We start from the raw sequence: 12,179 nt of genomic DNA on the forward strand, positions 1-12,179 counted from the left end.
AGCTGGCTGAGAGTTGAGATGCGTGTGAGCATGAGTGCATCTATTTATATCTATGCTGACGTATGCTGATATAGTAAGTGGTTACCTGATTTCCATAACAAACTGTCCAATTCAGGTGGAGAGGACGGCTATAAAAGCCTTTGAGAAAAAACCTCAATGACAATTTTTATGGTCATTAATTACATAAAAAAATAAAGAAATACGAAAGTTTCAGATTCATTTAGCATTTTTAAATAATAACATGGCATTATAAACAAAATAACCCCTCAATGAATGCTAAAGCTAGCATAAATAGATTTTAAAAAAGGTCCAGCCTCAGGTCTGTCTGCATAGAGCTTGCAGTTCTCCCTGTGGATGCGTGGTTATCATTGGGTGCTCTGGCTTTGCAAACCAAAAACAAAGTTGTTAGATTAAGTGGTTTCTTAAAACTGGTCTTATGAAAATGTGTGTTGTTAGTCCTCTGTGTTTGTGTTGTCATCCAGAGTGTAACAAGCCTCCCAAATAGGATCCCTGTAGCCAGGCAGCATTAGATCTGCACATTTAAGAGCAAAAACAAAAAAGAATAAAAGCTAGAATATGGAGTGAAAACAGCGAACACATCAGATAACTTGATCATCACTTACTGACAATTGCATGATAACTTTAACATCTTCTGGCCAGCTATAGAGTCATAATAGAGACATATCTGACTTTATCTTTTTGAACACTTTGAAGTTTACTGCTGCTTATTTTGCACATTAGGGGAGTTTAAATAGCAGTTTTAAAGACGAAATCCAGACATCTATAGGTGATCAGCTCACATTTCTGCTGATCATCTCTAAAGGCAGGATATGCATTGAATTTAAAGTAATAGTAAAGAGATAAAAACAGAAAACACCTAATAAAGGTTCATATCCATCCAAAGGGCTTAAATGTCTACTTTGTTTGTTTCTGTATTTGTTTTAGACCCAACAGGACTGTTAGAAAGTCCATGTTGTTTAGATGTTTTTCTGTTGGAAACTGTTCATTTATACTGTGTTTTCGGTGAGATGTCATATGTCCGACGCTCATGAACGCACCATAAGTGTTCGAAGCTTCATTGAACGCACCACACCTGCAAGTGAGATGGCTGAACGTTTTTCCTGCTGATACAGCAGTGTAAAGCTCATCATTTCCTGTTTTTTCCTGAAATTCTTCATTTGTATGTGTTTACTAACTGGACTTGCTGTGTGTACATGTCAGAAGGTGAGTTTAATGGTGCTTCATTCTACTGTATGCTGTAACTTGCATATTTCATGATTACATGTCTAATATTTAGTATTTTATGCTGCTTGATGTTCAGCTACCAAGCTAATTTTCACCATGTTCAATGTGTGCTGTATTCATGCTCACAATATATTAGTCATATGTGTTTCATTGCTAAATACAGTCTTTATGTTTGAATATACATATTTTATGTATATTATGTATGATGTGTTTGTAAGGATTGTTATTCTGTATTCCTTTGTAGAACCACAGTAAATCTACAACAAACCAGACATCTGCTTCCGTGTCTTTTAACGGGGACACATTCCATACACCTTGCCGCTCTAAACCAGTTAACTCCTGGAGAACACCTCATCTCCTTTTCATGGTCCTTCGAGCCGGATTAGAGTAATATCAAGGTATGGATCCTGCAGATGCCCACACTGAGCCAGCACGCCAACGTGCTTCGCAGAGAGAGCGTTATCCACCAGCTTACCTGAGTGACTATGTGGTTGCAACTCTCCCTTCAGAGGGACAAACCCACACCACACACCCAGCTCCATCCATCCAGAGTTCACATAGCCGGAAAACAGACATGTCTCGGAGGAGCTCCAACCCCAGGTCTAGATGCTCATCTTGCTCATCTCGCTCAACCACCAGCAGATTCTCCTCTCACATCTTATCAGAGCTAGACACAGCTCAACTTGAAGAAAGAGTGAAGGAAATGGAGCTTGAGGAATTACAGCAGACAATAGAGGAGGATCAACAAGTTGATAACGAGCGTCAGAGGCTTCAAACTCAAGCCAGAGAAGCCCAACAGCTACAAGAGGAAGCCATCAGAGCACAAGAATTGCTGGCAAGACAGATGGAGAAACGACGCCAGCTAAAGAAGAAATGTAATGAGCTGGAGATAGCTAAAATGGTTACTTCTCTCCTCAAAGTGAGATCCCAAGATTCTGGTGACGCCGGATCCTCCCCACATCCACCAGATCAGCACAACATAAGTAACCCTATGCCTCAGCCAACTCCAGCTCCTCTTCCCATGGCTATTGCTCCACCTGCAGCAAAGCAACGTCCTGCTCCGCCTCCTACAGCTGCAGCTCCACCCTCAGTAATTGTAGCTCCGCCTCAAGTACTTCATGCAGCTCTACCTACCACGGCCTCAGCTTTGCCACCAGTGATTGTGTCTACGCCTCCCATGCTCCATGGAGCTCAGCCCATTGTAGCCCCGGCTCCTCCTCCGGTGAGTGTAACTACACCTCTCACTGTTCCAGCTCCGCAGCCTGCAGCTCCACCACTGGTGAGTGCAGCTCTGCCTCTCACTGTCCCAGCTCTGCATCCTGCAGCTCCACCTACAGTGAGCGTGGCTCTGCCTCCAGGGCAATGTCCACCCTCACCTCTTCATCCACCATTACAGTCAGCCTGTTCATCTATGCTTCCTGGTTTAGCGGCGGTGGACTACAACCTAGTCCCTGCTCCATACTCAATTTATCCAGCGCAGCATCAGCCGACTCAGTCAACAATAACATATCCTGTCCAAACAGCGTCCTACCCTTCAGCCTTGCCTCAATCCAGTCCACAACAACCACAGGCAGCTGATGTTTCTCAACTCTTTTCTCCTTCCTATGGTATACCCAAACCTATGATTCCTTTCTTTGAGAGCGGCAAAGAAAGCGACTTTGCTCTACTTAAGATAGCGCTCGACAATCTTCTGAACAGCCATGTTCACCTGAACGAGCAGTACAAATATCAAGTGCTTCTTGGACATTTGAAGCTGCAGAGCGCGCTTCAGCTGGCTAAAGCCTTCATGTATGATCCAAGGCCATATACAGCAGCTATGCAGGCTTTACAAGATAAGTATGGTCAACCCCGTCAGCTCGTCCAAAGTGAACTGGGTGCCATCCTAAATGCTCCAGCACTCAAGTTTGGTGACTCTGAAGCATTTGATGCATTTGCCCTATCTATCCAATCACTAGTAGGCATGCTTAGGACCCTGGAGGGTCAGAACGGCTACGAGCTGCGATGTGGATCTCATGTCGACCGACTGCTGATCAAGATGCCTCCCAGCTACCGTGATGGGTTTGTGGAACACTGTCTGAACCAAGGTATTCTTAGGACAGGTACTGACCAAACTTACACCTTACCTGATCTGAGTTCCTGGTTACAGATGAAATCCCAAGCTAAACGCATAGCAGGTCGAGCAGCTTCGATTTATAACTATGAAGCTCCCAAGCCACTGAAGAACGACCAACGTCCCTTCAACCGATCAAAGGTGAAGTCAACAGCATTCCTCCTCACTGCCAGTGGAGACCAAAGCCCCAAAGGACAAAAGTCTTCACCGCCAAAGCCCTCATCCAAGCCCAAACCATATTGTCCTCACTGTGACAGTAAAGAACATTTCTTAAATGCCTGCACAGAGTTCAAGAAATTGAACATCAACCAGGTTGTGAGGTGGATACAGGATGAACATCGATGTTGGAAGTGTGGACGATCTCATAAACCAGAGTTTTGCACCCTCAAGCGACCGTGCAATACCTGCAAAGAGCAACATCTCACAGTATTACACGATGCAGTCCAGCAAACTCAGAAGAGCGTCTTCATGGTGACGGCTCCGACTGAAAAGGTGTACCTGGACAGACCAAACAGATCTCCCAAGGTGATGTTAAAAGTTGTAAAGGTCCTACTCCATAATCAAGACAGAGTACTAGAGACCTATGCAGTTCTGGATGATGGTTCGGAGCGAAGCATCATTTTGCCACAGGCTGTGCAACACCTGAATATCACCATGCGGCCTGAAACACTTACCCTCCGAACTGTTCACCAGGATGTGGTACAGCTTCATGGTGCATCTGTTGCCTTCTATGTTTCTCCACTGCCTAAACCTGAAGAGAAGTATTACATAAGTGATGCATTCACAGCTGAGAATCTTAGTCTCTCAGAACATTCATATCCAGTGAGAACCCTCCAAAAGAGATATAAACACCTCCAGCACATACCATTGCCTCCTGTTGATCACGCTCAACCCTTGTTACTAATTGGATCTGACATGGCTCATCTCCTGACACCGATAGAGCCGATCCAATTGGGACCCCTTGGGGGGCCTATCGCAGTCCATACCAAACTGGGCTGGTCACTTCAAGGTCCCACCAGCTTTGACCAAGTTCCTGGATCCAACCAGCAGTGCCTGCTTACAGCAACAGTATCGCCTTCCTCTGAACTCTTCAAGAACGTTGAACGCCTCTGGCAGATTGACACACTGCCATACACAAGTGAGAAGCAGGTCACCCGATCAAAGCAAGATCAGCAAGCCTTAAACCTGCTCCAGACATCCACTGTCAGGGTAAATGTCGAAGGGGTACAAAGATATGCTACACCACTGCTTCGCCGAGCCAACTCCACCATCCTTCAAGCTCCTATGGAAGCAGTGTTGCCAAGTCTTCGTAGTACAGAGAGAAGACTCGCCAAAGACCCACAGCGTGCAGAGGTCTACTGTCAAGAGATCCATAAACTAGAGAAGATGGGCTACGTAGCAGTGGTACCAACAGAGGCAGCAACATCAACTCCAGAATCCTGGTTTATACCACACCACATGGTGCGACATAACAATAAAGACAGGATTGTGTTCAACTGCTCCTTTCAGTATGGAGGAAAGTCTCTCAACGACCTTCTTCTTCCTGGACCTGCCCTAGGCCCATCTCTGTTAGGAGTCCTCATACGGTTTCGTCAATACCCAGTTGCAGTGAGTGGGGATATTAAAGGTATGTTCCACCAGATTCGCCTTTTGCCAGCTGACAAACCTGTTCTGCGCTTCATTTGGCGGGACATGAAGAGAACAGAGGAGCCAAAGATCTATGAATGGCAAGTTCTTCCCTTTGGCACCACATGCAGCCCTTGCTGTGCCATCTACGCCCTGCAGCGGCACGTCCAGGATATTTGTAAGTCTAACAGCCATCTAGTCGATTGTGTTGAACAGTCTTTCTATGTGGATAACTGTCTCCGCAGCACCCACTCAAAGGAGGAAGCAAAGGATCTGGTGGATGGTCTAAGTCAGTTACTCATCACAGGGGGCTTTGAGATGCGGCAGTGGGCTAGCAACATCCCAGAGGTCATTGAGCACCTACCATCTGACATGAGATCTGAGAGCAGTGATCTGTGGCTTTCCCAATCCAGCATGGACCTACAGGAGCCAACTCTAGGGTTACGTTGGGATTGCCTCCGCGACTCCCTGAAGTACAAACATAGAACAGTGGAGAGAACCGAGCCCACATTAAGGAACGTCTATAAGGTACTTGCCTGTCAATATGATCCCCTAGGTTATATTGTACCGTTTACCACCAGAGCCAAGATTCTGGTTCAGGATCTTTGGAAAGAACAGATCGGCTGGGATGAGCCAATTCAGCCACAGAGTCTCCGTGACAGATGGCTCGCCTGGGAACAAGAGATTCCAGAACTCATCCACATGGAAATCCCTAGATGTTATGCACCAGCTTCTGCAGACTCATCATCATCAACCAGAGACCTGCACATATTCTGTGATGCTTCTGAGAGAGCCTATGGGTCTGTCGCTTACCTGAGAACAGAAGACAGTCAGAATAAAATCCATGTCTCCTTTGTTCTGGCCAGGTCACGTGTGGCACCAAAGAAGCAACTCTCCATGCCACGGCTAGAGCTGAACGCTGCCCTCACTGGTGCACAGCTAGCCAGTGTTCTTCGCACTGAACTCACCTTACCCATCAGGAAGATAACACTCTGGTCCGACTCTACTACAGTTCTACACTGGATCAGGTCGGAATCTTGTCACTATAAAGTCTTTGTGGGTACCCGAGTGGCAGAGATACAGAGCCTAACGGACGTGAACAACTGGAGGTATGTTGACAGTGCTAGCAACCCTGCCGATGACATCACCCGGGGTAAGACCCTGAAGGAGCTGTCCCGACCACATCGTTGGCATAAAGGCCCTGAGTTCCTGTGTCACACAGAGGATTACTGGCCAACCAGTCCATCATCCTATCCAGAGACAGATGATGGTGAGCTAAAGAAATCATCCTTCTGTGGACATGTAACTTTTGACACCTGTCCGCAACTCCCTGATGTGAGCCAATTCTCAACATGGAAGGACCTGATGCAGACAACCGCACAGTCCCTTCACGGGGCGGCTGAGCCAAACTCTGAGCCACCTAGTAAAGCAGCTGACTACATCAAGGCAGAGAACCTCCTCCTTAGAAGGGCGCAGTGGGAATCATTCCCAGAGGATGTCAAGGCTCTCATGTCCGACCGACCTTTACCAGCCTCCAGTCATCTGGGTTCCCTTTCTCCAGAGTACGACAAGGACACAGGACTAGTCAGGGTCGGAGGGAGGTTACGGAGAGCAGAGCAGTTACCACAAGACACCATCCACCCAGTTTTGCTGGATCCCAAGCATCCACTAACCAACCTGATCATTCAGGATTTCGATGATACCCTCCTGCATCCTGGGCCCGAAAGGGTCTTAGGTGAGCTGCGTCGTCGGTTCTGGATTCTGCGGGGAAGGGAAGCAGTAAAGAAGTGTCAGATTCGTTGCATGCAATGCCAAGCATGGCGGGCTAACCCTTCTGTTCCTAAGATGGCAGATTTACCACCTGCACGTCTACGCCTCTACAAACCACCATTCTACTCAACTGGAGTTGATTGTTTTGGTCCGTTTACAGTCAAGCTTGGACGGCGAACGGAGAAACGCTGGGGCATCATCTTCAAGTGTATGACAACCCGCTGCGTGCACTTAGACCTTCTGGAGAGCCTAGACACCAATGCTTTTCTGATGTCTCTACGACGTTTCATCTCTCGAAGAGGCAAACCTTTCGAGCTCTTGTCTGATAATGGGACCAACTTCACTGGTGGAGCCAGAGAGCTACGTGAGGCCTTCGAGGCAATGGGCCCTCAACTGAAGGAACAGTTGGCAGCACAGCAGATTGAATTCTGCTTTAATCCCCCAGGTGCTCCTCACTTCGGTGGAACATGGGAGAGAGAAGTGAGGTCCGTTAAGACCGCTCTCAAGGTGGTACTTAAGGAACAGACAGTGCCTGAAGCAGTGCTCCGCACGGTTTTAGTGGAAGTGGAGGGCATCCTGAATGCTAAGCCCCTTGGGTATGTCTCGTCAGACGTGGCTTATCCGGATCCCATCACACCTAGCATCCTGCTAATGGGACGTTATGATGCATCTCTTCCACAAGCTGTTTACGATCCTAGTAACACCCTGGAGAACCGTCGATGGAGGCATAGCCAGGTCCTTGTTGATCACTTCTGGTCCAGATTTATCAGGCACTATCTGCCTAGCCTGCAGGAGAGGCAGAAGTGGCTGAAGGATGGAAAACAGCTCCAACCAAATCAAGTGGTGCTCATTGTCGATCCACAGCTCCCACGGGCTTTATGGCCTGTCGGAAAGGTACTAACCACTTACCCAGGGGCTGATGGACGCGTCCGGACCGCTGCCATCAAGGTCAAGGATCGGACATATGTCCGACCAGTAGCTCGGCTGGTCCAGCTGCCTAAACTGGAAGAGGCAGCCGAAGATTTAGTTACTTAAGTGGACTTTCTATCTTGGATTCGACTGTGCGTAGACAGTCGGGGGCGGCTATGTTAGAAAGTCCATGTTGTTTAGATGTTTTTCTGTTGGAAACTGTTCATTTATACTGTGTTTTCGGTGAGATGTCATATGTCCGACGCTCATGAACGCACCATAAGTGTTCGAAGCTTCATTGAACGCACCACACCTGCAAGTGAGATGGCTGAACGTTTTTCCTGCTGATACAGCAGTGTAAAGCTCATTATTTCCTGTTTTTTCCTGAAATTCTTCATTTGTATGTGTTTACTAACTGGACTTGCTGTGTGTACATGTCAGAAGGTGAGTTTAATGGTGCTTCATTCTACTGTATGCTGTAACTTGCATATTTCATGATTACATGTCTAATATTTAGTATTTTATGCTGCTTGATGTTCAGCTACCAAGCTAATTTTCACCATGTTCAATGTGTGCTGTATTCATGCTCACAATATATTAGTCATATGTGTTTCATTGCTAAATACAGTCTTTATGTTTGAATATACATATTTTATGTATATTATGTATGATGTGTTTGTAAGGATTGTTATTCTGTATTCCTTTGTAGAACCACAGTAAATCTACAACAAACCAGACATCTGCTTCCGTGTCTTTTAACGGGGACACATTCCATACACCTTGCCGCTCTAAACCAGTTAACTCCTGGAGAACACCTCATCTCCTTTTCAAGGACAGTGATAGATAAACAGGGATGGTAAAAGCGTGCAAACATTACGCTTAACTGGAAAGGCTCTGATCTGCATCCCTTGGTAGGTTTATGGTCTATACGTATAACCAAGGTCTGCCATATCGGAGCCTGGAGGTACAATTTTAAGAGAAAATTCATGCAAAAAAATCAGACTTATATATTTAAGCTGATGATGCATGTATGCAAACTTCAGATCAGCACTGCTGCACATGAGCACATGTGAATACATGTACTTTATTCATTAATTGTACTGAATGTTAAGCATTTAGAGCTTATTAAAATTTTACCCTTTGCTCTATTATACTCATTTTCTCAGCTGCAGCTCAGAAAGCTGGTGGTTAGATGTTGCGTTTGTGGTCGTAAAGTGCGATTTATTTTCGTTCCTCATATGTTGGCCAACTGGGGGAACAGAGGGGGGGTATTGTTGGGAGCGCCTGAGTTGTTGTTGTTATTTTCTTTACTTTGGTTTTAACCAAATGAGCTTGTGGAGCTAAACATCACATCACACTGATCTGAGCATCTAGGCTGCATCTGAGGTATATTATTTTCCCTTAAAGTGAAAGTAAGATGTTTTAGAGAGTGATGATAAAGAATTTTAGTTTAAAAATACAAATAGATAAATAGATTTTCACCATCTGGTGTGCAACAAAGAACGTTATGAAGGATTTTATTGTTTACGTGATGTTCATGTGACAAAACCAACAGTATGCAGTGAATAACAATGTAGTAGGGAGGTTATTCATGGTTTCCACATTCAAATCTTTGAACGAGAGCCACACTTGCCTAAAGACTCACGCAGCTTAGGTGTGTGACTATGTCTCCATTTTCAGATGATGGAATAAGTGGTTCTGAGACAGATGTTTGACTTTAAGCCTTCTCTAAACCTCCACACCGCCTGTTCAACCTCTCTGCAACAGTGGGCTCCAGTCTACAGACCCTATGATGGCTCTTACTATTGGCTAAAATGTTTAAAAAAAATTTACTATTGTACCATAATAACAGGTACCAATCTTAGAAGTTTTGGTGGTTTTTATAAAGAATATTAGGATAGAATTCTTACAACACTGACATTAAAAGAACTGGAAATGCACTGTTAATTAGCTTGGAAACGATGTGTCATCTTTTTATAATTTTTCTAACATCAAATAATATACTTTAGATATTTTACTTAAGAAAATCCACGCCTCATCTTGGTCAATTATTTTACATTTTTCCTTTTTTTTAAAGCTAAAAATACAAATAAACTGTTGGTTGTTTAAAATGGCAACAGATTTCCTATGGCAGATTTTTCACAAAAATAACAGCTTTTGTTTTATTTAAATACAATCATGGAGTATTTTGAGGCTCTAAAAGGCTTTTACTGGTCTGGACTCAGGGAAAAATGCCTCCTTAGATATGAAAGGCTTTTAAAATAACCTCTGAGGCCTTCACAGAATAGGTGGGATTGTTACACAATAATAACAGATTTGAGATTATTATAAAAAATAAAGTATTAAAAGCATATATATGTATATATTTTTTATTATTGATAGGGAAGTCCCTGCTTGAGTATATTCTAGCCAAAGGGCATGGACATTTATTAAAAAAGAACATGTGCCTTAAGATACTTTCCATATCTTGATACTATGCATCAAAAATACAATGCATATAAATTCTGCTTAGTGTTGCTGGAGTTTGGCTTTGTTGCAAACCATGATGTTCCTTTTTAGGGGTTGGTTTGTGGTTGCATTTCATGCACATGGTAATTCTCCTCATGCAAACAAACTCATGCAACAATATGCATGTGCACATACCCAGTCTTCGTAGTGCCTGGTACCGTTCTGCAGCAGGTCCTCCAGCTGGATGGTGCAGTTTGCCACGAAGTCATCGTAGCCAATGGGAGCATCGTGGAACACCGACAGCTCCAGGCTGCGTCCCTCTCGAACCTCGGTGCAGAACTCCTGGTGCCAGGCCGGGCTGTTGGTTTTGGTTCTGGTGGCAGTCTGGCCTAATCGGGTATGGTCCAGATTTAGGGCCAGGTAGGGATCCAGCAGGAAGGAGCCGCTCTTCCCTACGGCGTGACGCAATGCCCACGGGGTGGGCTTCAGGTCCACCGCTTCACACACCCGAACCTTCAGCAGGCCGTTGAAGACGGGCATGGTTGCGATGTGTGTTAGTGGAAAAAAAATAATAGCTGATTGTGTGTGTGTGTGTTTAGGTCTGGCTGTTCCCGCTCCTGGACGCAGAATGTTTCTTCCCAATGAGCAGGGGGTCACAGCTCAGTCCTGCTACATCCCATAATGCCGCTATTGCTCCTTCAGTCCAACACAGCCATGTCACCGACACGCTAAAAAAACAAAACAAAAAAACACCATTAAATAGCAAACCCTCAGCCCCCCACCCCACCCCACACACCCTCTCTGATGGACGCGGCGGATGTTTGTTTATGTTCCGACTTAAAATTCCCCGTTTGAAGGAAAAACAGGCGGGGTTTGATGGGGAGGAAACGCGGTGTAACCGCTCTCTGACGCGGAGCTTAGCGGCAGTTCCGTGAGCGTCTCCGACGGGTCAGGGTGGGAGAGCGCGAGGGCAGCCGCGCCTAGCCATCCGGGATTGGTGCTCCGCTTCCAGCCTGTCGCGGCTCGCTTGGTCCTCTGGGGGGTTAATACTATCCTGGCTTCAATTTCCCACCGCGGCGTTTACTCTGTGATAAGGAGTCTTTTTTAAAGCAACCTATATGCGGTGTTTCTTCGTACTCGGGTGCGCTGTTAAAACCTCAAGGAGCTCCGCTCCCGATTACTGTTTTTTTCCTTCTTTCGGAGCCCTGCGCGCGACCCTCGCTTCCCGTCCCCTCTCTCTCTCTGTCTCTCTCTCAATCCGTCTGTGAGTGTGTATGGCAAGCACTTTTACCATACTATATAAGGTTCTCGGCTGAAAATTGCCAGTGGCGGTTCTAGACCAAAATTACCAAGGGGAGGGGTGTGGCCGGTGTTCATGGGCACAAGAAAAAAGTGCATCATTAATAATATTTTTTAATACAGTGGAATATATTATAGTGATCACGTTGGTCCAGAGCCAATTTGAACAGTATAAGCGGTTGATTACTATCCGAATTTACTGTTATTTCACTTATTTTTTATGCAGAATATCATCTAAATGCCCTTTGTGTGGTTTTTCAATGAGAAAAATGAAATGAAACAGATAGCTTCTGTATTTATTGAATTTTATTACAGTAACATGCAAGTTTAATTACAGTATACTGCGTTGTGTGCAGACATAACTCTGGTAGCCTGGTGCCGCCGGTGCTTTTTTTGTTAACCGCATTAAGAAATCACTTCACATATTTATCCATGGTTATCAATGATGTAAAAGGTCAAAGTTTTTTAAACCAACATGCAGGAGACCAGTCTTTAAAATGCAAACTGCATTCCTCATCTCACCTCTGGAAGGGACAACAGTCTCCACATTTTCATTCTCCTCCTCCTCCTCGCTGCGTGCAGCCCTGGTACCTGCAACAAAGCGCTCTTGTACCTCCGCGATGATGTCCTCATCCTTCACGGGCTCTGACACCGGAGTGCTGCACTTATTAATTATTTTTGCACATGTTTACATTCATAAAATGGCAAAAAATTAACACTATAAGTGGATTTCTTGGTTACTAGAAACTGATTATTTAAAGAGCATTTATAT

At 45.2% G+C, this 12,179-nt stretch overlaps 1 protein-coding gene across 1 annotated transcript in view; it reads right to left on the reverse strand.

Annotated features, from left to right (window-relative positions):
- prkcea (protein kinase C, epsilon a) overlaps positions 1-10,648 on the reverse strand; it is a 65,265-nt gene extending 54,617 nt beyond the window's left edge. Inside the window, exon 1 of the mRNA XM_038282511.1 lies at positions 10,304-10,648. Coding sequence (XP_038138439.1) covers positions 10,304-10,648 — 345 coding nt within the window. The remainder of the gene's footprint in view (positions 1-10,303) is intronic.
- Positions 10,649-12,179: the final 1,531 nt, after the last annotated feature.

The sequence above is a fragment of the Cyprinodon tularosa genome, unplaced genomic scaffold (assembly GCF_016077235.1).
Source record: "Cyprinodon tularosa strain WSP-4 unplaced genomic scaffold, ASM1607723v1 ctg185, whole genome shotgun sequence".
NCBI classification, from domain to species: Eukaryota; Metazoa; Chordata; class Actinopteri; order Cyprinodontiformes; family Cyprinodontidae; genus Cyprinodon; species Cyprinodon tularosa.